The sequence below is a fragment of the Amblyomma mixtum genome, chromosome 5 (genome assembly GCF_055824585.1).
Source record: "Amblyomma mixtum isolate Tamu chromosome 5, ASM5582458v1, whole genome shotgun sequence".
NCBI classification, from domain to species: domain Eukaryota; kingdom Metazoa; phylum Arthropoda; class Arachnida; order Ixodida; family Ixodidae; genus Amblyomma; species Amblyomma mixtum.
In genome coordinates this window covers 16,311,475-16,339,409 of record NC_143016.1, presented here as the reverse complement: position 1 = coordinate 16,339,409, position 27,935 = coordinate 16,311,475, and the positions used below count along the sequence as shown (strand labels likewise).

The 27,935-nt window shown below is 52.1% G+C and overlaps 1 protein-coding gene across 6 annotated transcripts in view; it reads right to left on the bottom strand.

The window, feature by feature from the left end:
• Window positions 1–27,935, bottom strand: part of InR (Insulin-like receptor) — a 194,571-nt gene that overhangs the window by 105,998 nt on the left and 60,638 nt on the right. For 4 of the 6 annotated variants that reach the window (XM_089543464.1, XM_089543462.1, XM_089543466.1 and 1 more), the window contains one exon: window positions 8,946–9,173. The exons of the other annotated variants lie outside the window; for them this stretch is intronic. In XM_089543464.1, coding sequence (XP_089399590.1) covers window positions 8,946–9,078 — 133 coding nt within the window. In that variant the 5' untranslated portion in view covers window positions 9,079–9,173. The remainder of the gene's footprint in view (window positions 1–8,945; window positions 9,174–27,935) is intronic. 6 annotated transcript variants of the gene reach the window in all.

The window sequence follows — 27,935 nt, the reverse complement described above, 5'->3', positions numbered from 1 at the left end:
ACGAACATACCCCCCCCCCCCTCCCCCCCGGGGCACCAATGGGGCCCCCCCCCCCTGCAAAAAATTCTGCGGACGCCCTTGGCTCCCACCAATGCGCCCTCAGCCTCTGTCCAGCGGCGCCACCACCGCATCCGCGGCGAACTTCTCCCTACCGTTCGCGCGTGTCCGGCAAGTCGGGTGGCCGAGCGCTCGCGTATCTCGGAGGCCCGCTCCACACACAATAATGCCGACATTGTCCATCCATAGCGACGATCAGCCGGCGCTTCCGGCGCAGGCTTCGGGTGGGGGAGGGAAGGCACCGCCGCCGAGTCCTCCCGATCGCTGCGCGCCTACTCGTCGCACGGCCTCTGGGATCCGCGCCAACCGCGCACAAACGGCAAGGAAAGACAGGACGCCCTCGAAGCAAATCCTGCGCGGTCGCATTCCTGGCGCACGCACGCACGCGAGCGCGCACGTCGGCGGCAGAAGGGGGGGGGGGGAGGAGTGTCGCCCCCTCTCGCGCGTGCGTGCGACTCCCGCCACGCCGGCCTTGTTTGACTGGACACGGCCGCCACGCTACGCGCCGCCGCCGGCCGGCCCTGTTTCTTCGTCAGCGGACAAACACGCGTCCCCCGGCGGCGGCGGCTCGGAAGGCCGTCTCCACGAGCCCCTCTCTCGACGGGAGCGGCTGCTGCTGCCCGCCCAGAGACGCGCTCAGAGAGAGCGACACGCCCGTACGTAAGAATAAATGCCGATTCTGTGCCACGCGGCAATTATCGTAATCACCCTTCCTCGCGCGGACTATGTTCCGACCAGGTGCTGAGAGCACGCCTGTTGCACGTGAGCGCGTAGAGCGGTAGCGCAGGCATCGCCCATTTATCTGGGAGAATCGGCACGTGCAGGTTTCCGCTGCTTCCGATTTTTTTTTTTTTCAAGGACCTGTATTTACTTTCCTTCAGACGTCTTTCTGCAAGAATACTTCACAGACCTTTCATTACAAACACTGCTCGCATGGACTCATTGAGCTGCTATGTTTATTAACCGGAGAGGGAAGCTCCGAAGGCGAGGCGACGGCGCCAGAATCGCGCTATTCTCACGCGCTCGCAAGCCAATCACGCATGTTTGTAAACCATAGCCTCGTACGCGCGGCTTCCAAGTCCACTGGTAGAGACAGCGGGATCGAGCATACAAGCTTACGCCAATTCAGATGGCACACCGACGAACAGGAGAACCGCCAATGCTTCCTGTAATGTGCCTCCTGAAATACCCGTCACAGTGGCACGGGCGCATATATTCTAAGCTCCAGGTCGTCGGTTCAAAATGCGGCGGCCGTATTTCGATGACTGCGAAATTTGCCACCGAAGGCGGTAAAAATTGGTCCGAAGTCCCTCTTCGTGACTCCGTGAAGCATGAAACGAGCGCGGCACTGCGGGGCTTCGTGCTCGCCACGCGCTGTTGGCCAGCCACAAGGTCACGGCGCCATCCTCTGAAATCACGCCCCTCTTCTTATGAATGCCGCGCGAAAGCACGTTCACCCAGGTCGACCGACGCGACGCTCTCTTGCGCCAACAAATTCCCGCAGCAACCGAAGTGTCGGCCTGAAATTACCACAATTTAAGACCCCGTGTCGAGCCACCGCAGCTGACATATCGCGCGCCAGCGTGTCCAGATATTAGAGACCTTTAGAATAGGGCGACCCTATATTCTAAATGTCCCTAATAGGGAGATTTAGCACAGCGCGATCCGCCACCACGATCCGCTGCTGCGAGGCACCACTCCGTCGCAATCCGTCGAAAGAAGATCACTTCAGAGTAGCATTGCAGCCCTCAGCGAATGCGGATTCATCCCTGCGGCTTTCTGACTTTGCGAGAAAAACAAAAATATGACAAGTATCAAAACCTATTTGCTGCCACATCCACAGCTGATGCTCAAACATTCGCGTTACACGCTCGTAACGGTCCTGCGATTTTTTTTTTTCCAACTCCGACTGTTATTAGTCCACTGTTGTCAATCGTACTGCGCACTGCATGTCGTCGCTGTGCTGTGTACAACGTTGTCAGCTCTAAAGCAGTTTCTTCCGCTCTACAAAAAGGAGCGCAGCCGCTTTTTGCCGTCAGGCGCCAGCCTCTCCTTACACGTATACACATCTGAACGAAAGCGACAAAGACACGGCCCCGTATCGACGCGCGACATGGCGCGGCGTCAGTAATGTGCCCGTGCGCAGATCTATATAGCGTGTGTGTGGCGCGCTCGCACGCGTCGAAAGACAATCAGCGCGCGCCGAGTGGCGTGGCCTCTGGCCCTCGGAACAGACCGGGTGGTCTCTTGGCATTTGGGGCTGCCGGCGAGGCGGCGCCGTCGAAGGCAAACTACTGCGCGGCCTTTTCCGCTCTCCCTGGGGACCGCGTTCGACCTTTTTGCGCGCTCGGCTCTATTCTCGGACAGAGCGCCGCGCCGCCCTGTGTGTGCACTGAGACACGCACGCTAGGCGCCGAAAAAAGAAAGGGAGAAAACAGCACCAGCGCTCGCGCCTTAATTGAATCGCGAACAACTAACGCGTCAGCGTAGGCACATCAGAGTCCACACTGCGTGGACAACGCACGACATTCAGTGACCATATACGAGGCGCGAGACTGCCCCAACGAATCAAACGCGAAAATAGACTGACCTCGGCACACGCTCACTGCCCATGCGCAGAGAGCTTGTGCGGCGGCGGCCATAACGCACTGCAGTCACCCCGCTTCCCTCACCGGTTCAATCCGGCTGTGAAGCATGAGGGAACCTTGAGACAAGCAGTCCATCTAGCCACATTATGGATTGTCGTAACATAGGGTACTGCCTGCAGAGGCGTCTTTCCTAGCGCACTCAGTTTCGAAGGAATGTGAGATGAAACACGAAAGTTTCACATCTTAGATAGTACGCTATATTTCCACAATTAAATAAGAGAAAAGGCAACAAACATTACTCCTTCAAATGAAATGTCAAGCTTCATTAGAGATAACCACCCATCGTAGCCCTCTTTCTTATTTTCCCCTTCCCCAGAACAGAGTAGCAGGCCAGGTAATCATCACCCATATCAAACTATGGAATTAAACTTCCCTCCCTTCATAAGGGGCGTATACTTACTTCCAAATAAACAGACTTTGGTTGGGAAACAAAACAAAATGTAAAGGTCGGTTCACATGCAAGCGACTGAGCGATTGAGCGACGCGTCGCAGCGAAAATTTCCAACTTGTTGAAACCTCGCCGCTCGTCGCAGCGACGACTCAAAACAGGTTTTTCCGCCGCGGCGACAGGATTCGCTAGCATTTTCGCTGTCATGTGAAACAGGCTTAAGGCGCGTTTTGCCTTACATTTCTGCGTTATCGTTATTTCTGCGTTATCGAGCTCTTTCCTTCCTTCATAAATCCTCCTTTTTCCAAGCATTGCTAACATGCAGCATCCGACAAAAACCACAACTACCGGCTTCCGCAGCGGCAGCGAAGTGAAACTCAAGGTATAAAATCGCTCGATTCGCACTTACAGCAGCCCGCGATTCAAGGGCGCTCCAAATGCATATGCAAACCTGCGCGCGGGCGAGACAGAAAAGAAAGCATTACGCGACAGCGACTGCCCTCGCTGTGCGGATTACAATGGCAGATCAATTTACAGCGACAATTGCTCCGATCCAGAAAGGCCACCACAGCTGTTACTGAATACGAAATGAGAATGTAAGGGGTCGATTACGCGAGATTGAGACTCGTATAGCGTGGCAGCAGGCTCGCGCCTGCCACACAAATCAACATGTTTTGCTCGAATCTGTAGGCAGCCTGGACGAGCTCCTCTTGTCGTTTATTGCTGCGTCAACGTATCACTGTATCGGAGCGCGAGTCTTCGGTGCACTTGTGACGCCAGTGCAATAGAAGGTCTTACAATAAAGTTATACCATTAACGCTTAACAAATACCTCAAGCCGCCCATGGGCACGGACAGACCACGGACCAGGTGTCGGCCACCTGTCGGAACACCTGCCATGTAGCGGCATACGCTATGCTAAAACTCTCTAATGAGGTACCGCGAGCCCTACTGCTACGTAAGGAAGCCAAGCGCAGGCTCCGTTGCCCTCTTGGTTCCACTGCAAACAGCAATAAGCAAGCGCTCAGTTGGAGCGTCGGCAGCCGCTGGCTTAGCGCGCAAAGCGTACGTCAACCAAATGGAAGACCGTCAAGATCAAGACGGGTGACGCTCGACCCTCGAAAAGCAGAAGCAGTTTCACGAACAGTTCCCGTCTTGTCAGAACTGCGATAAACAGACAGGTCTCTCAGCAACGCGCCTAATGGTTATTTAAAGCACGCGAACAGCTATCTATTAATCTGCGACGCGAACGACCATTCCCTCGCAAAAATTTTATTCTGACAGCCTAAAGGAATTTTTGCCAGGGCCCACCGGCTGGCGCTGCGGGAAAGTTTACTTGATGCAAACGCACTTGAGTACCTAACTTAGGAGGGTAGATGTGTAGGCCAGTTGGTGAGACATGAAGGAGCTAGACACCGCAGCGGACACGGGACAGAGAAAGAAGACGACACAGGGCGGTACTTGCAACTAAAATTTTATTTGAAACTTCATGGCTTTTTAAAGACAGAGGCACGTGTGATCTTACAATCAGGTAAAAAGGATGAATGAAAAACAACAGATAACAGGACCTAACTGACAACAATGCACATGAAAGAAATGCGAGTCACAAACTACAGAAATAAGAAGTATTAAAACGTTATGTGATGCTCATCATGCGAGTCACAATCTACAGATATCAGAAGTTAAAAACCGTCGACCGCATGTGGAAGCATGAAAACCACAAGACAAAAGAAGGAAAAGAACGTCAAAAGGAAGCAACCCAACCTGTTACCTATCAAGGAAACCTAGTTCTTTTTGGAGGATGGAAACCGAAGGCGAACTAACGCATTCATCCAGTTGCGAGTTGTTGTCAGTTAGGTCCTGTTATCTGTTGTTTTTCATTCATCCTTTTTACCTGATTGTAAGATCACACGTGCATCTGTCTTTAAAAAGCCATGAAGTTTCAAATAAAATTTTAGTTGCAAGTACCGCCCTGTGTCGTCTTCTTTTTCTGTCCCGTGTCCCCTGCGGTGTCTAGCTCCTTCATGAGTACCTAAAGTTGCACGGGGGCGTGCTCGGTACGGAACATTCGCATCACGGCGAAATCGAAATGCGCCTCTGTTGGCTCGCACGTCCACGGAGCGCCAGAGAGCAGCGCGAAAGCTCCGCGTTTCGAAAGCGGCGCTCCCTTCCGCTTTTCTTTCTTACCAGTGGATGATCTCAGGAGAGCATTTTTCGCCGAAGAGAGAAAACGCGACCGACACCTTCGGCGATGCCTCGAGCTCCCGCTTCGTACGCTGGTCGCTCCTCGACGTCCGCGCTCTGAATCATGCAGGACGACTGCCGAGCACTGCAAGCGCGCGGCACACTCAGCCCGGCCCGCTCTAAATATAAGCCGCGCATCAGGCGTGATTCATCGAGGAGCTCGAAACGGGGACGTTTAACGACGCCGGAGCGCTGCAGTGCCAACACGCGAGGGCTAATCGGGAAACGATACTTCGCAAGCCAATCAAAGAGAGAACAAGCAGCTACCTTGTTTCACGAGGGAAACGCGAGGGTGTGTGCCAAAGCTATAAACGCCGGGCGGCACGGAGCAACATGGGGGAAAGAAAGTGTGATTCGGAGTCGGCCTTTTTCACGCGGTCCTCCACCACAGCCCTCGCCCGCGCTCCGCTCGGTGAAAAGAGTGTGCCTAGCCTGTAATCGCGCATGCGCACCTCGTGTCGTAGACAGGTGCATGAGCGCACCTGTCAATTACGTAGGCGCGATTGGCGCCTCGCAGAACTCCACCACCACCTGCGTGGATCGCGCTCGCTCCGGTCACGCCACGTTCCCGTGGTGTGCTACGCCGAAGCTAGACGCCACAAGTGAACCACCGAAACGCGTCCGCTGTAATAAAATACCGAGCCTGGTGGCAAGCACCAATAGCCCGTTTCAAAAAGGCCGCTCTTAGCGTTCATTGAAGATGAACTGATGTCGTGGAAAACTGGTGAACCTGACGCACGCAGAACGTTTCAGCGGCAAGTCCAGGTTATTTGCCTTTCTAAAGGAATTTTGTTGGACGTTTCTAGAAAATGGAGGCTTTTTTTTTTTTTTTCACGGCTCAAAATGACATGCTACCTAGCCCGAAGGAGTGAAAATTGAAATTATCGTGCTCGTACGGGGGTGGGAGGAGACCCGACGGCGCTTCGAACACAAGCGAGTCTCAACACCGCAAAAGTAGCAACGGGATGCGTTCGAGACATTTTTTTTTTTCTTTTTACCCTTCTATAACTATACAAGTGTTCTAGCGTAACCCCCCCCCCCCCCCCCCTTTTCTCTTAAGCTTTTCTAAGTTCAGCAATGAGGCTGTGACCGCACCCGTGGCTTCACATTTCTTGCCAAGCTGCAGCGCGCGGTGCCGGCGGCCGCAGTGACGATAGGACAATGCCACCATTAAACGGACACCTACCCGGTCTGCACGGCCGTACAGCACGGCGCAACTTTTCTGACCGGTACTACGCGAAGGCGAGCTTTCTGCCGACAAGAAAAAAATGAAACGCGGGGAAACGGCAGAAGCCCGGAAAGAATGAAGCGGGCGCGCTCGAAGGAGGTGCCGGCCGATTCAAGCTTGTCCCCCCCCCCCCTTTTCCTCCTCGCCATCGGCAGAATGCAGCACCCAACGCAGGCGTTTGCTACGTGCCGGGGGGAGAGAACGGAAAAAGAATTCGTCGCGCGCCGGAAGGCGCCAACCACTGTGGGGGTGAGAGCTCGCGTGGGCGCGAGACGATGCCATTTCCAGAGGAAAAAATGAGGAAAAGATGCCGAAACGCTGCAAGAGGGGGGAAAGCGAAATTCGGGTCGCCGACCCCGGCGGTGGGGCTGCGGGGCCATTCTTGGCCGCAGAGAAAAGCCCGACGTCGCCGCTCGCGCCCGGCGCGGACCTCGGGAGAGAGCTCGCGCCTGCGCCCCACGCTTCTTAACCGCTCTTTCTCGGCCCTCCCTATCGAACCGCAACAAAACATTCGCAAGCCTTACAGCTTACAGTCCGACCCTCGCTGCGTTGCGACACTGTCCTGTGCGTGCGCAGCCGTACGAGGATTTATGAAAAAAACTCTTGGAGAGGGACCAGCATTTGGATGAGGGGATGGGTGGCAGCCTTATTCGCACGACGCTTTTAATAGAACTTCTTCGCATACCAAAAAGAAAAAAATGGCGCCCAATCCAGTTTACTCGTCTTCAAACCATCATCACAGGCTCCTTAAGCATAGTGGACGCTAGCCGGGCATGCCCAATGGCAGGTGCGACACTTGGCCATCGCGTATGCAGAACAGCGTGGCTTGCACCGACGTCATAACGGCCGCCACGTCTGACACCAGAAGCGCGGGAAAAACCAACGTGTTTTTCTGATCCGGTTATCGCCACCTGCTCCGGTCTGCAGTGCGGAAGCCAAGTTCTGTTCTGCGTCATAGCGCATGTGGCCTCACTTGCAACGAGTCTACGCCAGTACTCCTCCGCTTTGCAAAAGGTCTCTATTGCCACCGTCATACAGCAGACGGAATGCTAAACATGGTCCTTGCGAAAAGTTAAAAAAAAAAATTGAAGACTGAACAAACGACGTGATGGTTCCACAGCTGGTTGCTTCCGTTCCGCGAGAGGGCCTAGAAAGGCGAGCGAAAAAAAAAAAACTCCGCAAATGCGATCGGAGTCAGTGCTGAATTGCTGAGACGGACATGACCTTCCTCGATCAGACATGGTTGCGAAAGGTAGGCCCCGTCTCACGCATTTTGCTCAAAAAGCTCGTCCTGTTCGGTTCCCATGGAGAACGAACAACGGTCAACTGGGCAGCTCCGCAGTTCTACAGAACAAGAGGCGCGTCTGTTTCTCTCGGGAGGCCGTAACAGGTCTCCCTGCTGTGGAGAAGAACTCCCTAGCGGACCACTCTTCACAGGAGGCGTGGAGAGTCAAAAGAGTAGCACCGTCAGCCAACCAGCCCAACAGCTGTCAGCTCCCCTTCCACATAGAAACACTGACGAACTTTCAAAAGACATTCAGCAGGGGCCGCACCGGCATTCAAACACGAAAGCCTGCGCATGTTTTCGTAGGAGATCAGAGCTCCACCGGCTGTCAAGCGGACTCGGGGCCTCGTGCACGTGTAAAGTAGCAGGCGCGGAGCCAACGCCGCGCACACCCTCTTCGGCCGCCCGGGCAGCACGGGCAAGGAGGCTCGTCCAGCAACCGCAGCTCAGACAATGAAAAGTTCCGGCCTCGCCGCCGTCCCACGGCTGGGGAAGGGTGAATGACCCTTTCGGGAACCCCCACCCGGGCCCGAGCACGCGCCGCAGGCGACAGCTGTTCATCTCGCTATTCCTCGTCGTCAACCCTGCGATGGCGAGCCTCCCTCCGGACCAATCGAGACACAGCAAGGAGCAACAAGATTGTCTAAATGTCTTCTTCCGTAAACACCGACAGGGCCAGGGGAACCACACGCGGCGTGACACAAGCAGGGTGCTTAAAGCCCTGCAATGAACTTGTGGGGCTTTAAGAGCGCCTCTTTAGAGTGTGGGACAGGCAGTGGGTGCACTGATCCGACTTGAAAAGACGCGAACCGATGTCAAGCGCCCCAAAGTGCGCCCCAAGAGCGCACTTTCTCCCTCAATAGACCTCCGACGCCGCCTCCGTCGAATCAGCGCACATCCTGTTCGCATGCCGCGAGTCTACAATCCTCTTCGGCGAAAGCAGACCGACTCCAGACAGCAGTCTGTAGAGGGCCTAGTTGGTGACCCGAGAAGAGGCGACACGTTTTGTGTCCACGCGCTGCTCTCTAGCCGAGTTCTCGAACGCCAGACTGCAGCGGGCGCTGCCCTTCAACAGCCCAGGGAGTTGACTACTCACGCTTCGGGTGCGGCGGCCACTCGTAGTCGACGGAGCGGCCCCACGCCGGTGCGGGGCCCAGTGGCAGCAGCAGTAGCAGCAGGAGCGGCGGCGCCGCCACCACCAGCAGCGCCCCGAGCCGGACACCACCCATGGGCCCGCTGCTACATGAACGGGGCCGGCCGCCAGGCCAACCCCTGTCGCCGCACGATGGCCTTCGGCTCCTCCGCCGCCGCCTCCTCCTTGCGCCTGCAAACACACCGGCACGCGTCAGACACACACCACTTAGTGGACAATCATCGGGACCAAGAGAGCCCTAGCACACGAGCTCGCCCCGTGAAAAAACACTGCGCGGACTGCACCCGTTGCGAGATCTTACACGCGACAGACGGGAAGTGCATATACAGCAGTCTGTTCCCACGCAGCAAACTCCCTACGTGAAGCTTTACGTGGCTACTATAATTTCCCTCGGTTTCGTGGACAGCGTTCCTCTCTCTCTCTCTCTCTTTTCTGCAACGGGTTTCCAATCGTCCGCAGTCTGGCTGCGCACATCTCAGCACGCACAATGAAGCACCGTTTTCGGGAGCTTTGCCACGTTCTGTTCTGAGCGCCACTCTGGTCGCCAAGAGGGTGGGGTGTGACACGACTCCGAAGGGAATCGGCGCAGGAATCCTCCCGGGTTTCTCCCTTTCCCATCCCACCCCGAACATTCGCACCTGGACCGGCACCACGAGAGGTTCTCCAGCCAGTCGGCGCACCTCCTCACAAGACGGGGTTCGTGCGCAGATGTGCCCCTCCCCCTCCACTCCCCATTCCCCTGTCGCAAACGTCCCATCGCAGAAGACCGTCGTCAGAAAGTGAAGAGTCGATTGTCGTCTACAGGGTAAACAAGGTCCCAACACAGGCAGGAAGACAGGAAAGGAAGCCCCTCGAGAGGAAAGGAACAATCCTCAGAGGAGAGAGAGAGAGAGAGAGAGAGAAAACTTTATTTACAAAGGAATTCGGGGCACGCCCCAGGGTCCCCGCACGACCCCACTGCACAGGAGGTCCTCCAACAAATGGCGACCCGCTAGCCACGTGCGATGGCAGGTGCAAGACGATTGACCGCGAAGCAACGACCCTGAGTTGACGCCAGTAGGTGGAGGGCCTCTCCTTTGAGGGGCATTTGCCGCTTTGTTGTCGAGTTTTAATCGATGCCTATCTGAATATACCACGAAGCACGGATTATGAAGGAAGAGACTGGCGCGTGCGTAAACAGTGCAATGTGACCTATGTAAAGGGTCAAAATTTGGCCAGACTGGGTTAAACGTTTGGCACAAGCGAACTCTACCACCTTTCTTCGATTTTCGCATCGAAAGCTGCCCGGCCGAACGAAGCCAGTTTCTTAAGTCGGGCGATACACATAGGCTATGCAGCCAGTTCAACGAGACCAGGTTCTCCGAACATATGCGAAGCAGCTCAGAGTATTAAAGCACAGGTAGAGACGTTGAATGCATTGAACAGAAAACGAAGATGAGTAAACAAAAACAAAGAAACTTTTATTTGCGGAGTTATTCGCGGCGAAAAGTAAAACAGCTAGCTGTTTCACGCTTGAAGATGCTTGAACGAGACGGTCGAATATTTAAAACTTTCAAATTGGCCCTAAGGAACTCTTCAAACGATTGCGGTCTACGTCAAAAAAGTAGCCGATTAAGCCGGCCAACCCGCCCCAATTCCTACGCGGACGGCAAAATCTAAAGCTGCGCTGACGTCAACATCATATCAACACACGTTAGACTGGGCAATAAAAAAAAAAAAAGCAAAGCGCCCAGTCCGCACCGCCAGTTGGCCCAACGGGCCACACCATATCGACAGTCACCCGGCGCCCAAAATGGCACGCACGACGGTCACAACGTCGGCTTCCAATTCCCTGTCATGAAATAAAGAGGTGGAGCAGGCAGCTGACGTCATTTTGACCTTCGGTGCGGAGGTCGCGACGTCTGGCGGCGTAAATGGCGGCACTGAATCTCTTTCCAAACGAGGGGGACACTTCCCCTATCTAAAAATAAAACTCGATCGAAGAGAGACAAGCCGGGCAAGTACGGCAAACCGTTCGTAGCGGAAGCCAACATCACGGAGCGACCGGCTACGAAATGAAGGTGAGAAAAAAAAGAAAAGGAAAATCATCAAACTGTACACTGTGCCTCCCTTTCAATATAAAATGGGTCATTTGTCCTCGTTTCGAACATATTGCCGACAATGCAAGCGACACTGACTAGTGTCGCTTCGTGTCAAGGGCGGCCCTGAGAGCAAAAAAAAAAGGGGGGGAGGGGGGGGGGGGGGGAAGAAAGCGATAATGGACAGCACAGCCCTGATTACGTTTGTCCAGACCCGAGAGAGCAATAAGTTCGCGCGTACACGTAGCGGGTGAAAGCTATATTCGCGCAGTACATTCGCAGGTACAGCCAAACGGCGCCCGGACAGTGCACAGTCCTAACCGACTCGCTTCCCATGCAAACCGACTTCTTGGCTACTGTACAAAGCACGACTACTGTGAAGATCCGGAAAATGGCAGCAACAACAACAACAAAAAGTCCTAGGAAACGTCACTGCGCACTCAATATGGTCGTTCCCACGTTATATAGAGATATCAATAAGCAGTGGTAACCCAACGTCTTAAAATTAATGATCCTCAGGCCCAAGTAGGACACGAGAACGCTTTCGACGCGGCTTCCGGCGTCACGGAAGTCGGCATCTATAGTGGCCATGCTGGCTCAAGCGATTCTGGCCCGGAGGGAAAGCACATCCGTCTACCTTACCGATTGCGCGAGGGGATGCCGCAGAGACCCCCCCCCCACACACACACACACTTCCCTCTACGCGAAACTGGACCACCGCAGCCGGGACACATGGGACCCGGCGAGGCGAAGCGAGCCCGGTCCGATGATCGTCCCATAAAAGACCCCTCCAGTAGGCGCATCGCCCTACGGCCAAAAGCCTACCAGATTTTCGAACGCTGCGTCCTATTCATTAATAACTCCCTTCCTCTACACGCAAGAAAATGACGCGCGTCTTTGTCTAGTCTTTCCGTCCGTGCGCCGTGTTTTGTCACAAGGAACATCCATACCATGCTGCTAGCCGGGGCAGCGCCCTTCGCAGTACCAGCCAGCCACGTCTAAAGGCCCACCCACACACGGCCAAACCATACCCGTCCCCGACACGCATCACGCACGTATTCGGCCAACAAAGCGTCGGCAGTAACTACCCCGGTTTCTGATCCAGCTTGCTCCAAGCATATGCCAACATTTGTAGGTAGCGCCAAATGCGCTGATACAGACTCCAAGCGCGAACTCGACCCGGAACATGGTTGGTACGAAAACTGCACCCCGGCCAGAACCGGACCGACAAGGCGACACTCCGCACACGCAGGTACACACGATGCCTACCAGAGGACGGGCGCGCTGTTCCTGAGTCAAGAAACACTGCGTAGTACCTTAATCCTTTCGTTCAACCCGCCCCCTCCCTACCTGCCTGATTTTCTCTTAACGTTGCACTGCTCTGTATGCAACACGCAGAAATGGCATTAGTTTAATTTGTGTTCACAAAAGATTGACAAATCCTCCCAGAATGGCTCAAAACGCATTTCCTAACACGTTCATGAAAGAAAAGTGCAAGTAGCAGCTAGGTGCTAAAGATGCAGAAGTAAGTCGTGCCGAAAGATCACTCAATGCAGAAGTTAACCTGACAAGCTAAATCAATAAACATAGCCGTACTGCTACATCAAAACATGAATCAATAATGAACACTGCTACTCATTTACAGTGTGTTGCTGAGCAGTGGGCCCAGTTCTAGCTATCTTATAGACGTTCACAAATTAACATAATTGTCATTTTTTTTGTAAAATTAATTATTATAAACCATTAGTTTCTTTTCCACTTCCACGATGCTAAGGATCTAGCAGCATCGAAATGCAGGAAGTTAAGAACTTTTAGCCGACACGCTCAATGCCTGGACATTCCAAGGCTGATGTCAATGCCTGATTTTCGTACTGAGCCATGATTGCGCACTCGTTCATGCTAATACGAACATCTAAGCGCAAGCCGAACGATCTGTTACAGAGTCCGAGAGTGATGGAAGGCTTTCAAGAAACGAGCTACACGAATACCGCAGTCAATACATCTTTAACACATGAATTGCAGACCAAGGTGTGTCGCTGGGCGAGTTGGTTGGGGTACATCTTGAGAAAAAAACAGCGCTTGCAGACAAAGGACCAGAACAAGAAGGACACACAACTGCGCTGACTAACAACTTTTTAAGGCGGAAGCCTTTAATGTCTCATCGTTGTAAGCAGCAGTTGTCGACAGAAAATGTCACGCTTTTCAATTGGTGGAAACGGTCGTGACGTCACAGTGCGCGAATTTCAAACGGGACCAATTGCACTTTGGCTAGTAACCATACAACCAATTGAAGGGATCGTATAGTGATGCTCCAAGTAAGTGGGACTGAGCTTAGTTAACTGCTTAATTACCCAATTAGCCTAATTAGCTTTACTAGTCAGGCCATATAAATAAATAAAAGCGATTAAGAAATTGGTCGAGCTCAGGAATCGAACCCCGGTCTTCGGCGTGAGAGACAAGCACGCTATCCACTCCGCCATGCCAGCTCGATGGTTTGGAATGAACAAAGGCGCGTCTAGTGAATACGGTGTCTTCACTCACTCTCATCCTGCTCCATTCCCCTCCGGCGAGGTTTAGGTGTCCGCCGACAAATGAGAGACAGATACATTTCCTTTCCTCAAAAACCAATTTACCGACGAGCGAGGCGTAGAACCGAATGGGCGATGGCGTTCTGTGGACTCCTTGGCAGCTTTGCAAGACATCTTAACCACAAATCAATGACCACACTTTAGGTCAAAAAAGTGCCCCCCTGAATTTTCACGGGTGTCCACCGAGATATGTGAGACAGTTACTGCGTAATTTCCTTTCCTCAAATACAATTTTCATTTTCTTCATTACGGCTCCTCTTTATCTATCTTCTTTCACTCCCACCTCCCTTCCTCTACGGTACGGTTCAGGTGTCCACCGAGATGACAGAGAATTACTGCGCCATTTCCTTTCCTCAAAAAGCGTTGCGTTCAAAGGGCAAGGCATCCGCCGAAACGGGTGGTGGCGTTCCGTGGACTCCCTGGCAGCGCTACAACGCGCTGTCGCGTTCCACTCCTAAAGGCGAAGCTTAAGCGTCATTAATTAGCATTTAATTAGTATTCAGGCATTAATCAGTAATTAAGAATTAATTAGTGATTTGCCATCACTTAGTAATTAGTAGTCAAATATATGTGACGCCACCAGTGCCACAGAAACAGCGAAGGTGGTGCGGAAAACGCTTCCGCCTCTACCCACTTTAGACAGTCAAAGTGCCCCCTTAAATTTTTTGTTGTTAGTCAGCGCAGTTGTGTGTCCTTCTTGTTCTGGTCCTTTGTCTGCAAGCGCTGTTTTTTTCTCAAGAATTGCAGACACATCGTACGCCTTCACGCTGTGTGTTAACGGCTGCCAACAAGAATTTTAGCACAGGAAAGCTTTGATGCCGAAAACACCTAGAGCTCTACAACATACACACAGCAAACACACACAGGCTTAAGCATATACTATTCAATGTTATGTGCGCTACAACAACAACCCATCCAGGTGAAAAGCGCCCACGCGCGGAATGCAGATGCGGTATAGTAATGGCATCCACTAACCGCGCATGCGCAGTTAACAGGCACCTCTAGCATACCGTGTACCGTGTTATCGTTAACGGAGTACCGGGAGCCCGCTCACCGCCGGTGAGCACGTGCTGATTGGTCCCGATGCTTCAGCGCAGTTGCCTGGCGCCATCCGGCGTCATCAAGGCGATTTGCGCATGCGCATTGGCTGCGCGCGGGCTCCCGGTACTCCGGTACCGGTAAACACTATAGGCTAAAGCTTCCTAATGGCCACGCACACCGGGCACCAAGCGGATGCTCACCCGGTAGTTAGCAGCTGAGCACGTGACCTACACCTGGCGATCTGCGCATGCGCAGTTGGTGACTGACGGTATACGGTGTCATGCGGGCAAGAAATCGCCCACGGTACAAGACGCGACCTTTCCGTGCCTCCCGGGCCGCCGGGAAAAAAAAAAAGGAAAAAGTCCGCGCTATTACACGCGCCGCATACACAAACTGCGCGCTACCCAGCACGAGCTCGCGTCGCACACCGATTCTGTTTACGCACGCTGGCGCCTCGGCCTTATCTATATGCGCCGACACGTCGGTCGGGACAAACAGCGTTTCATTCGGGCGAGAAAGAACGCTAACAACGGGAAACGGAAGAAACAAGGCGGGACCAGGCGGCACCACGGTGGTGTCCGCGCCGCTGCTCGCGACAGACAGAGCCAAACACCATTCTGAGCCCCGGAGGGGTCAAGCCCTCTTTCCGGTCCGTTTTCCACGATCCCCCCGCACACAGACTGAGAGAAGCAGTGAGAGATAAGGCTTGCAGCGCAGACGGGGTAGTGTCCAAGCGCGCACTCGTGCACACACACATACGCAGAGATACACAGACTGGGCGCCCTTCAAAGCTTATCGCACCCCGGGCGACGGCGGCAGCTTTGCAGAACGACAGGGAAAGTGACCGTCTACGTTGTTTTCACGCGCTAGTCACAGGGATGCCGAGCAGAGCAAAGAATCGGCTGACCTTCGCGCCTCGCTTATCGCCGGCCCCGCGCACTGTTTGCATGCGCTCCATCCTTTCTCCGCAAACAGGGAAGCGGGACGGGTGACGCGAGCTGTTTTGAAGCCGGCCGCACAACGCAGCGGGGGGGGGGGGGGGGGCTCGCGCAGTTCCGGCGGGACGATCCGAAACCTGCGCCGAAGCGAACTGTTTCGGCGCTGTCACGTTTACATGAATGCGACTGAAGTCGACTCCAATCCACTTTTTAAGAGAAAGCGCAAAAACGCCGAGGAAGAGAGTATAGAACGAGTCAGGCCTTTCCTTCTCAAAACCTGCTCTTTCCCTCAAAAAAATGTCTGAAGTCATCTTCATGTAACCAAGGCTAGTGACGCGCAACAAAATGCGTACGAAGCGCAGAATCTACAGACGCCTATCGACCGAAATGATGAATGGCCTCCAGGTCAGAAGGAAAAAAAAAATAATCTGACAACAGAGATAGCTGAAACATTCATATCGGTACGATTGACAGTTAAATGCACCCTGCGCCCTTGATCTCTCCTGACAACAACCGCCCGCCCAAATCCATTAAAGAAGCGTTTTAGTTTTAGAAGAATTCGACTGACCCTTTGACGGTCGCTGCCGTACGTGTACGGCGCGAGCGCATACCACATAGTTACTGCCGCGCATATACGGCGGCGATCGGGCGCTCGAGCGTCTGCAAGCAGGCGCTTACGGGGAGGTTCATCCTTTCATTCTTAAGCACTGATAAAAATATAAAAACAACAAGGATAGAGTTAGACTCGGGTTCAGGTCTTCCTCTTTTGTGGTGGTGGAGATGGGGGTCCGTTTGGGCGCGACACGTTGCAGGAGGGAGATGAGACGTAGACGAACTTCTTAGCGGAAATGTACAAGCTGGGTTTATTTACAACTATTTACACATATACACATCGACCAGGGTGGTCGCTAGCATTCAGGACGATCGGGAGCGCCAGGCCAGAGCTCGCCCCTACGAAACCCTGTCCTGCCTGGCCGACTGAACTCGCGCTACACGTAGCGGCTCCTCGTCCTTCGGAACGTGGCCAGCGCAAAGCTAGACCCTGTCCGTCTCGCGATTCCGACTCTCCACCAAGAGTCCCTGCCCAAGTCCTCCCCTTTTGGCGCCAAAACGCCTCCTCAAATAAGTTTCCCCAGCATTCTGGGGACCAACTTAATGACCAATGAGAGATGGGCTTCTTACAACCAATCAGAGCGTTTCTCTGCAACTCAACAGACCCACGAGCTTGTTTGCTCGCGATGGCCACATGCCTTTGAAGAAGCCGACAGCGCTTTTTCGCTTTTCCACACACAGTAAAAGCACTTTGACAACACCACAAAAGCACGCAAGCACCACTTCCATCAGCTGTGGCTCCAAACACTACAGTGTGGCATCTGAGCCCTCTGGCCAGAGGCAGAGTAATCACAACTCGTTACCCGCCATCCGGCCTCACGACCATTCGTAATTACACTCAGCTGCCTCCCACGCAAGCTTCCCCCTCAAGTGTCCCTGAAGTTTTCTTTCGCACTGTTCGACGCCGCCGTCGAAAAGCCATTGAACTTAACCCCGACAATAGCCGGGGTACGCGACTCGTACGCACTGTCCGCGGAACGGTTCCCCTTCCGGCACCCCTCGCTGCCATTGCTGCTTTTACCTTTTGGGGCGGCAGCCCTTTGACCCCAGGGTTTCCTCTGTCTGCTTAAAAGCTACGCCGCCTAAAACATCTTAAGATAAGGACCAAGTCGGCGGCGCCCGGGGGGGATATGGAGATGGCCCGCTGCCCGGCGGCCCGCAAACTCAACTGATAGGTTTTCTGAGAAAAAAAAAATGCGCATTAGGTGCATTCATTTCGGTTTTTGCTTCGGTTGCGGTGTTCGGATCCACTGTTCAGGGATGGATGTTGTTCGGATACCTGTAATGGGTTCGTTTGGTTTTATGGGCTTAACGTCCCAAAGCGACTCAGGCTATGAAAGACGCGTAGTGGTGGTCTCCGGGTAATTTCTACCAATTGGGGTTCTTTAACGAGCACTAGACAACGCACAGCACATGGCCCTCTAGCCTTCATCGAAATTCGTCCGCCACGGCCGGGATCGAACCCGCGTCTTTCGGGTCAGCAGCCGAGCGCCGTAACCACTGAGCCACCGCGGCGGCTCGTGCCCACATATGCGCAAATTGTCATCTCTTAGTTTACATTAATAGATCCCTGGAAGTACTCATGCCACTCATGGCGCAGTGATGCAGCAATTTAGCGATGCGCCACAGCCCTGCGGTGGCAGGGGCTGCCATGGTGAGGCTTGCGACACCCAGGCTGCTCTTCCCAAGCAACCTCTCGCGACCAATCATTAATTGAACTGCCACTTGACCCGGTGTGCAGTTTGTATTGTGGGCAGCCTGACAGAAAGCTGGCTTCAGAAAAAAAAAAAAAAACAACGGCCAAATGCGGGCAACTGCCAATAATGCTAGCGCAATAAGAAATCGAAAAATCGACCATGAAAGGGTTAATAATTCGGACCAAATTTCGCGCGCCAACAGTTGCGCAGGAAAGGCGAAAGGAAATAGAACCGCGGAAAGCAATAGGAAACGGATGAGCGCCCACACGTGCCCAACAGAATTCGCGCTTCCTTCGAGCACTGCCCAACGCGACAGTGTTGCCATCCTGCGCTTCAGATGCATCACCTCGTCGCCAGCCACGTGCCGTTACGTTTCTTTCCTCACTTCTTTTCAGCTACCTGTACCAACAGAGGCCCGCGTGATCCATCGGCAACGCCTTCCGATCTCGGCGAAATAAATCCCTTCACAGCGCAGCTGCGACGCTCTCTCGCGCAAGAATCGTGCACTGCGCGCAGCCTCGCAGTTTGCGACACAATGGAGACGGTTGCGGCGGGATGGAACGACGAGGCTGACATGCACAGTTGGTACGGTACATTGTTGTACAGTGTTGAAGCCGACGAAAGGACAAAGAGTGTCTGGCGGAGAAAGGAAGAGCTACAAGGGCTCGGCTGCCTACAAAGAAGTGTGTAGCAACATTCTTCTTTCTTTTTTGACAGCGATATTTTTCTATGGCTAACGAAAAACTGCCGGTTGCAAATTTGGGCACCGCGAAAACAAATATACAAAAAAGAACAAGCGCAGTGCTTGTCTGTCAATGTATCTTTTTCGTCCCCCCCCCCCCCCCCCCACACACACACACTTTTTTTGTTCTCCCTAAAGTTTCGATATGAACAACCGGCTAGACCCCACCAAGATGTTAATCAGTGCCGGTACCGTCCTATCGGGCAGGACCGAATATTCTCCTGTTCATCTTGCGGTCAATGAGAATGCCGTCCCGGGGTACTTTCCGAAGTGAGGCCTGTGCGCAGTCACGTAATTAAGATGAGCCTATCCCATGCAACACCACTTATAGGCGGACACAACTCAAGAATGAAGCGGCAAATGCCCCTCAACGGAGGCTCTGTCGACCAATTTTCATGACACCGCGGTTAGTCCGATCTGGGGTACCACGACGAAAACTAACATCGACAGCTTGCTAACCTTGCAGAAACGTATGATACGTGTCGTTGAAAATGCGCCCTATAGAAGTCATTCTGCGCCTCTTTTCAAGAAGAATAGTACATTAACAATACAAAATCTTATTAACAAAAAAACAGCTATTGTAATATTTCGAGAGATCAGCCATAATGAAAGCGCCTTTTTCAAAACATACCTTCCAAAAGAGCACACATATAATACAAGACACACTACGTACAACACAGGCAAGATAAGGACAAACTATGGTATGCAAAAGCTATCTTTTATAATTCCAGATTTCCTAAATCATCATCCTACCATCCTCAGTATTGTAAACGAATCGCCATCTCTAGGAAACTTGAAAAAAAAAAAGTGAACTTGTACCTGTTATCTATTCAGCTGTGATTGTTTTCCTTGAAAGTGTAACTTGCGTTCACTGTTTTTATTATTGATTCCATGTTACTTACCTTCCATTTTAAGTGTATGTATATACTTTATGTAATTTTTCTTACCCCCTGTTGCTCGAGTGTTTTGTGTTTTCAGAAAGGGGGCTGACACTTAGTCAGGCATTCGTTGCCTTTTTTTCAGCCTCCTCGACAGACGTTTTTTGTATTTCTGTCGAAAATAAACATTCATTCATTCATTCATTCATTCAGTTCAGTTCAGTTTCAGTTCAGTTTATTACCTTAAAAGTCCCCCGTAGGGGCATTACATAAGGGGTGGGTTTTTATACAAACAATAAGGATCATGGTAAACAGTTATTGAAAAAATGGTCAGATACAAGTTGCAAAAACGAAGATGGGCAGGTAGTAGAAGCGATTTCGTGGGGAAGGCCGTTCCAGTCTGTGGCGGTTCGGAAAAAAAATGAAGCAGTGAAGGTGGTGGTCCGGGCACGTGGGCGCGCAACTTGAAGTGGATGGCTGGTTCGATATGATATGCGTGCTGCTGCTGTGATGTATGGTGCTTGATTAAGGGACGAAAAAAAGAACTTGTGGTACAGTGAAAGGCTAGCAATGCGACGCCGACAGAAAAGCGATGATAAACCAGATTCTGCTTTGAGAGATGAAACACTGATATTATATGAGTACGATGAATGAATAAATCTAACAGCGCGATTTTGGACTGATTCTAATGCGTCGGCGAGATATGCTTGGTGCGGATTCCAAATGGGCGACGCGTATTCCAGTTTTGGCCTGACAAGTGATTTATAAGCTAGTAATTTGACATGTTCCGGGGCGTTTCGCAGATTACGTTTCAGAAAGCCTAAGGTTTTGTTAGCTGCGGCGATAATGTTAGTGACATGTGTGCTCCAAGACAAATCGTGAGAGAGCGTTACACCTAGGTATTTGTAAGACTGCACTAGTTCCAGGGGTGTGTTAAGAATTGTGTAAGGGAAACAAAAGGGACTGCGCCGGCGGGAGAAGTGCATGCATTTACATTTGTTGGCATTTAGCGTCATTAGTGAATTGTTGCACCAGTCTGCAACGCTGATAATCCGTAGTTGATCCCCTTTCATCTTCCACCCCCTGTACACAAGTCACGCTGGAAGGTCCAACGGGACTACAGCCACCATGTCATGAAAATCGATGGACGCCATTGGCTGGAGGGCTTCCTTTGAGAGGTGTTTGCCATAGGGTTTCTTACTACTACCTAGAGGGAAAGCTGGCGGCGCTGCACTTCAGCCACCATGGACGCCCAAAGCATCATGGGACGGTGAGCTACTTGTTGCGGCACAGTTGTATTTTTTTGGGAACACAGAGTGGCTTTACTAAGATGTTTCATTCCGAAAACGCTGTTTGTGTGTGCGCAGACGACTTTCGCGCGAGCGCAGTGTGCAAAAGCCATAGTAGTGAAAACTCGACGCCACACGACGCCAATAAAAGGTTTTACTCTTCCGAAATGCCATTAAAAAAACCTCTTAAGGTATCTAAACAACAACATTTTTTTTTTGAAAACATATTTACTTTTAAAAGTGCGCCTGTTAGGTACGAAATATTAGTTTTTTTAGTGTTCATCACTTGGCCAATAGGAAAGCGAGTCGTCTCTTATTTTAGGCAAACTTTGCACTTAAATGTTTTTCTGCTCGTTTGTTGCAATCATTAGACAAGATATTGAATGTCAGGACGTTTGTAGTTATCAAACAGCTTTATTTCTTGATTATTTTTTGGCCAAAAGTTGCAGTTCCGCAACAAGTAGCTCACCGCCCCATGATGCTTTGAGCGCCCATGGTGGCTGAGGTGGTCACGTGGGGTCTCCATGCAAACTCCCATAGAAGGCTTGCCAGCTTTCCCTCTAGGTAATAGTAAGAAACTCTATGGTGTTTGCGCTTCGTCCCTGGGTTGTATCCGAGAGTGTAGACTACTGTCTCTTGGACTGCAGTGCGGGAGGGCCCGTGCAAGCTTGATACACCTTCTCACATGGCAATTTGGAAAGCCCCCGAACCGATACTCTACCGACTTTTTCAAAAGCGCGGCTGCACGGGCGGTCCCGACGGCAATCTAGTCAATAGTTTATCGAATCAACGGAGCAACGCGGAACTCTATCGAGGCCTCGACAGCCTTCGAGTGGCATCTGCGTGCACTCTCGGAAGCGGAGCGCTCGCAGCAGCGCGCGGAGGATAAAATCGGAGCAGTATTATCGTTGAAAAATGTGTGACTCTAGATTACACAACTTATTTTGCAGAAAAAAAAAAAAAGGAACGCCGGACTACAAAACGCTGCAGCTAGCACAATACCACTGTCGACAGCGATAGAGAAAAATTCAAAATCAGTTTCCTCGAAGGTGCAGGGATGATGTACAGCTTGTCCAAAACAAGGAAATTAATTTCAAGAGCGACTAGTGTTGCTCTAACGAATAAACATTATTTACAAACTTTAGACCCGTGTCAATACTTCCAGTTTTTTCTAAAGGATTTGAAAAAATGATTCTCTCTAGAACAACAAATTTTAGTGAACAATGCAATATCCTTCACGACGCGCAATACGGCTTCAGAAAACACAGATCAAAAGAAATGGCACTGCTGGAGCAAAAGGAATTTGTTCTAGAATCTCTCGAAAACAAAAAAGTAGCCCTTGGGGTATATGTCGATTTCACAAAAGCTTTTGATTACTTAAATCACTCTATCCTACTGAAAAAACTTGAAATGTACGGCTTCCGTGGAACTGTGCTATCGCTTTTGACATCCTACTTAAATGATCGGAACCAGTACGTATATTTAAATGGCTACTCGTTCCATGTATTGCCCATTTCTGCAGGTGTGCCTCAGGGGAGTATTCTTGGCCCGTTTCTTTTTAATTTGTACCTAAATGACATCGTAAGCATCGATCCCACGGTGAAATTTGTCATTTACGCGGATGATGTGACACTGTTGTTCACTGCAGCTAGCGCAGATGAGGTCATCACTAGAGCGAACAAAACTCTTGAGAAATTAGACATATGGGCCCAACTGAACAAATTAAAAATAAACGTTAGTAAAACGAAGGCTGTCCTATACCGTGCGAAAAACAAAATTATTAGCACTGACAGAGACATTAAGTTGAACAACTCAAAGATAGAGATAGTAAACACATTTAAAATACTTGGAGTATATTTCACCGAAAATATGACGTGGGACAATCACGTGAGCCACGTCATCTCAAAACTGTCTTGCATCGTGGGAGTAACGTACGCAAACAGATATACTCTGCCCCCAAAGGTTAAACTTTTATTGTACAATGCACTATTCCACTCACACATAAACTATTGCCCACTAGTCTGGGGGAATACAACCAAAGGAAATTTGCAAAAAATCCTGACATTGCAGAAAAAAATGTTAAGAAACATTGAAAACGTCCCCAGAAGTCACCCTTCCCACATTTTGTTCTCGAAATATTGTATAATGAAAATAGACAGCCTATACTCGCAGGGCTTGTGTTCGCGTTATAGGATTGAAATAAAAAACAACACTCATTGTCTATTACGGTTGGCATCTCTTTGTAAAAGGACACCAGCTTATGAATATAGAAGCACACAGCTTTGGTTAGTAAAAACGTGCAGGACAGATTATGGACGACAAATGATAAAGAGAATGCTACCACACTTGTTAAATATCTGTTACAGAAACGGTATCACTCCCGAGTGAAATTACTGAAATTACTGTTCACAGACAACAATCCGTTCATGTGATGGTGTATTTCTCGCATTCTGCATATGTACGCTGTACCCTTCCTTGAGCAACGCTTTTCTGTTCATGCGCATTGTTTTTCTTCGTCTCTTTCCTTTACTTATGTAACGTTCTTGTTTTTTCGGGCTTTTTCCGGCATGTACTTTCGCTTAACAGTTCAATTAGTATTGTTTTGTTTATTTTCCATGTACAACCCGATTTGACTTTGTAAACAAAGCATTTCTGTATTTTGATTTGTGCTGTTCTTATGCCGCTCTGCCATTATTTTATTTTATTTTTTTTCTTCTCTCTTCTTTTGTTTCTTGAATTTTTTTGTACTCTGGGGAGCTGGGAACTAGTCAAGCTGAATTTTCAGCTTTTTTTCCCGCACTCCCTCACTTCATGAGTGAAATAAAGAATTTATTTATTTATTTAATGCGACAGCCCTGGGAAGGCCACAAAGACGAAAACTGTCCGGCGGCGCCGGTGTTGTTTAGGGAGATTTGCTTCTCTCCGCCTGTCAACCGTCCCCCGGTCCTCTTTCACATTCCCCCTCTGCACCTGCAGGGGAGAAGAGGGGGACGCCGCACGAAGAATGACTCGGCAAAAATGACTGACAACACCAGACTTGCTGCAAAATATACAGTCTCCCGAATCTGGCGGAAGCTATTCCTTCAGGCATTGCTTGGACTGAGCAACATGCGTTTCACAAGCCCTACCGGTGGCTGTGTTTGAAACAGCCACCTACCCACCAGTGCAGTGGTGCATCGCTTAACCGCTGCGCCGGTAGCAATACGAGTACTCGGCGCCATCTATGAATGAGGCACATTGTGCCTAGTTGGCGTCATCGAAATTCGAAGAGAATCAGAACTAAAATTTACTGCCGAGTGAAAGAAACACGCTATAGCGCCCGGCGACGCTATAAAGCGCCGGCGCTAAGATCGGCGTTACAGCGCGCGCTAGAAGAAAATAAAGATGGACAGCGCGTGCTCGGAGCGCACGCCCTGCACGGGCTGTTCGGAACTAGAAGCCTGCCACGCTGGTCATCTTGCTCTGGTGCTCCGCTGCGACCCCGCAAAATCTTCAACAGTGGTGAACCGGACGTGAACTTGTGACGGCCCTAATGAGGGGTCACAATTCGCAACCCGGTGGGTTGCCGTCTGGGATTCGTGCAGAGGGTGGGAGTGAACGAGCCAACGTCACAACTGACTGATAAGGAAAATATTTAATCGTCAGCTGTGGTTGCCTGAAGGGGGTCGGCGATCTGCTCACCCGGTGACGAGACGGGGCTTCTTGTGAAGTGGAGGGGCGGCATCAGCTCCACCACGGGACCATGGAAGGGCTCAGCAGCTCAGGGTCGACCTCGGCCACCCGGGCGGAACTCTCTTGGCTCTCTCTGGTCCTCTCCCCTTTCGCTCCTCTGGCTTGCGGTTTTTGTTCAGTTCTTCTTCCCTAGGCACCTAGCCAGGGAACCCCCGGTCGCTGGTCGAGTCCAAAGTCTTGAGCTTCTTCATAGGCTCCGCCCTCAGCACGTGACCGCGCACACACCACCGAAACACGTGCAGGCAAGGGGGGATCATGGCGACTTTCAGTCGCGAATTCTTTGGCTTGCCGCGGGCCTCTTAGGTGCATGCGGGCGGTGGGTTGGCGCCGTCATCCTTCCGCCGTCGCCGCCACTCGGTGCTTCTTTCGTCGGTCCACAGGAATGCGCTGTTCGGGAGAATGCGCCGCACTCAGCTTCCCCGGCAAAGTAGTCACGCCTGTCCCATTCTCGTGAGGGGCATGCAGGCTCCCTAAGGTCTGCAGGCGCGTCAGGGGCAGCGACGGTGCTTGCCAGCCAGGTCGGAACACTGCCGCCGGAGGCAAGGCTACAAAGCGTAAGCCATAGCGCGCACATCACAAACTTACCGGACCCTCCCTCCATCGTGTGACCTCCATCTGCGCCCCGTCGGCGCGTGCGCCCGGCGACGCTATAAAGCGCCGGCGCTATAGGGCCTCAACAGTGGTGACCCGGCGAACCGTGCCTTCTATCCAAGCAGCGTCCTAGCATGGCTTACTGGCAGCACCCAAGTTTCGACCCGCCGCTCCCAGCGTTCCGGCCTGCAGGCGTCGGCGGGTGGTTCGCCCAACTGGAGGCTGCGATGTACCTGAACGGCATTACCATCCAGCCGTTTAAACACGCCGTCATTTGCGTCGGCTCACCTACTCTGCCTTCGGCTGCCGGCCATACGATGAGCTGCGTGCAGCCGTCTTGGCTGACTTCGGCGCCTACTATGTTCCGCCGCCACTCTACGACGCAGCGGACCCGTTTTCGCCGCCGCCAGCCTCTGGCCCTGCACCGGCCTCGCTCGCGACCACTCAGCCTTCATCAGAACCCGGCCCGCCTCAGCAGCCCCTCGCCGCCACTCCTGCACAGCGTTTCCAGCCCGGCCGTCCCTCTCGACGCCACACCAGGTGGGATCCGCACGAGCTTCGCCTCGCGTTCTCCTCCCACTACTATCCTACCCGCGTCTCTGGCCCTGCCTCCTTGCGCATCAGTGGCGTTGTCGCCAGAGCCTCCTGCAGCCAAGGATGACTCTGCGGCAGCAGCCGTGCCGAGGCTTCCGGCATCTCCATCTACCTCGTCATTACCGCCAACAGCTCTGCAGGCCTCTGCTGTGAGGTTCAAGCCGTCGCCCGCTGATGCTCAAGAGCCCTCGACAACGACCAAGCCTGCTTGTCACACTCCCAGCCCCTCAGAAGGTCCGCAGAGCACTACTCGTCATCAGGAGCAGGATGAGAAGGCCAACCCGGTGACAGCAGTAACAAGCATGGCGGTTGCCTTCAACCCCACTTTGCCTGAAACAGTTCCTGACCCAGTGTCAGCGCTTGCTCTCAAGCCCGACCATGCCCACACGCGCATCAGCACTGGCCAGTCGCTCCGGACTGCCACTCCCGCTTTACCCAACTACCTGGCATTGAACCGAGCAACTTCCTCCGTCATCACCACAGCTGTCACCGTTGTCTCGTCGGTCACACCTGTGCCAACCCTAGTGGCCGGCCCGCACTGCTCGCGCCCTACATCAGGGGCACCTGAGCCATGTAAGCCAGCCATTTCCACCTATTTGGACGACTTAAAGTTGGCGCTACAGCAGCGACACGACACCACGATAAAGACCACATCTGTCCACAGAGCCGTTTCGGCCGCTCCCTTGCTTGCGACAGCGTACTCTGTGTGCCAGCTTCCCGCCGACATCAGCTGCAACGGTCCAACACCAATGACACTTGTGCCAGCGGGCAGCACTACAGTCGGTGACGGCTCGACCATGGCCTCCACTGCCCTAATATCCTTTTTCAGCTCGGCACCTTGCATCATTCGCCCATTGCGCAGCAGCCAGGCTCGTCCACCTGAGCCCTTTTACCCTTTTATTGGTCCTCTCAAAAACGAGGTAAAAAAAACATAAAAGAAAGAGAGAGGATGCCTGGACCAGCAATGCTTTGCCAGGCTTAACGCCAATTCAAAATAAATGAAAAATAACTAAATGTTCCAAAGAAGAAAAAAAAATTAAGCGAAAAACAGAGCATTAAAAAAAACTCATAAGAAAAGAAAACAAAAGTCTCGTCATAATAAGTTAGACGCAGGCAGATAGCCAAAGCACAGCATGCAGTCCGCGAAATAAATAATAATAATAATAAAAAAAGAAAACCCAAGTCACTGCAAAGTCATTGTCACCGTAACAGTCAAAGAAAGCGCTGAGCGCCGGCCACAAAATAAAAATCAGAAAAATAAAAACATAATCAAGACAAAAGAAAAAAAACCGAAGTCACAGTCACTCAGTCAAGGACACAGTCACAGTCACACAGTCAAGGACGTAGTCACAGTCACAGTCACGCCACGACAAAGCCACCTATGCTCAATAAAGGAGCACGGGGCACTCCGCTGTGCAAAGCTTGGGGAAGAGAGATTAGAGGAAAGAGAGAAATCAGCGTGAATAATTTGGAATTGTACTACTTATGAGGTGAACCATTTGAAGGAGAAGAGCACAAGCAGCAGGGTTTCGGAGAAGGGAGGGGTAAACAGATGGTGTGATGTGATGGTGTGATGGTGTGAGCCCGTGCCCTCCATCCGACGGCTCTTCCCGGACCCTGACATGAACTTACAGGACCCTCCCTCCATCGTGTGACCTCCATCTGTGCCCCGTCGGCGCTTACATTTCGCCGTTCCGTCTACGCGAGGGGCCCTATAGCGCCCGGCGACGCTATAAAGCGCCGGCGCTGAGATCGGCGTTACAGCGCGCGCTAGAAGAAAATAAAGATGGACAGCGCGTGCTCGGAGCGCACGCCCGGCACGGGCTGTTCGGAACCGGAAGCCTGCCACGCTGGTCATCTTGCTCTGGTGCTCCGCTGCGACCCCGCAAAATCTTCAACAACGCCATCGCGCTTCCTCTGCATCAGTCAAGTCGATCGCCCCTAACTTTTCAAGTAGACTTGCAGGCCGACTGCTTCCATGCCTGCAAAACATTTGCGGCGACGGCGGCGCCACAGCACCGCGGTGCGAGATGACGCAATCTCTCGACGGCGATGAAGTCTGCCGAGCATAGAAGCGGCACAACTCCTCCGGGTTCATTAGCGACTGGGAATCTCGAAGGCCCTCGACTCGATGGCCCTTTAAGGCATCCGTG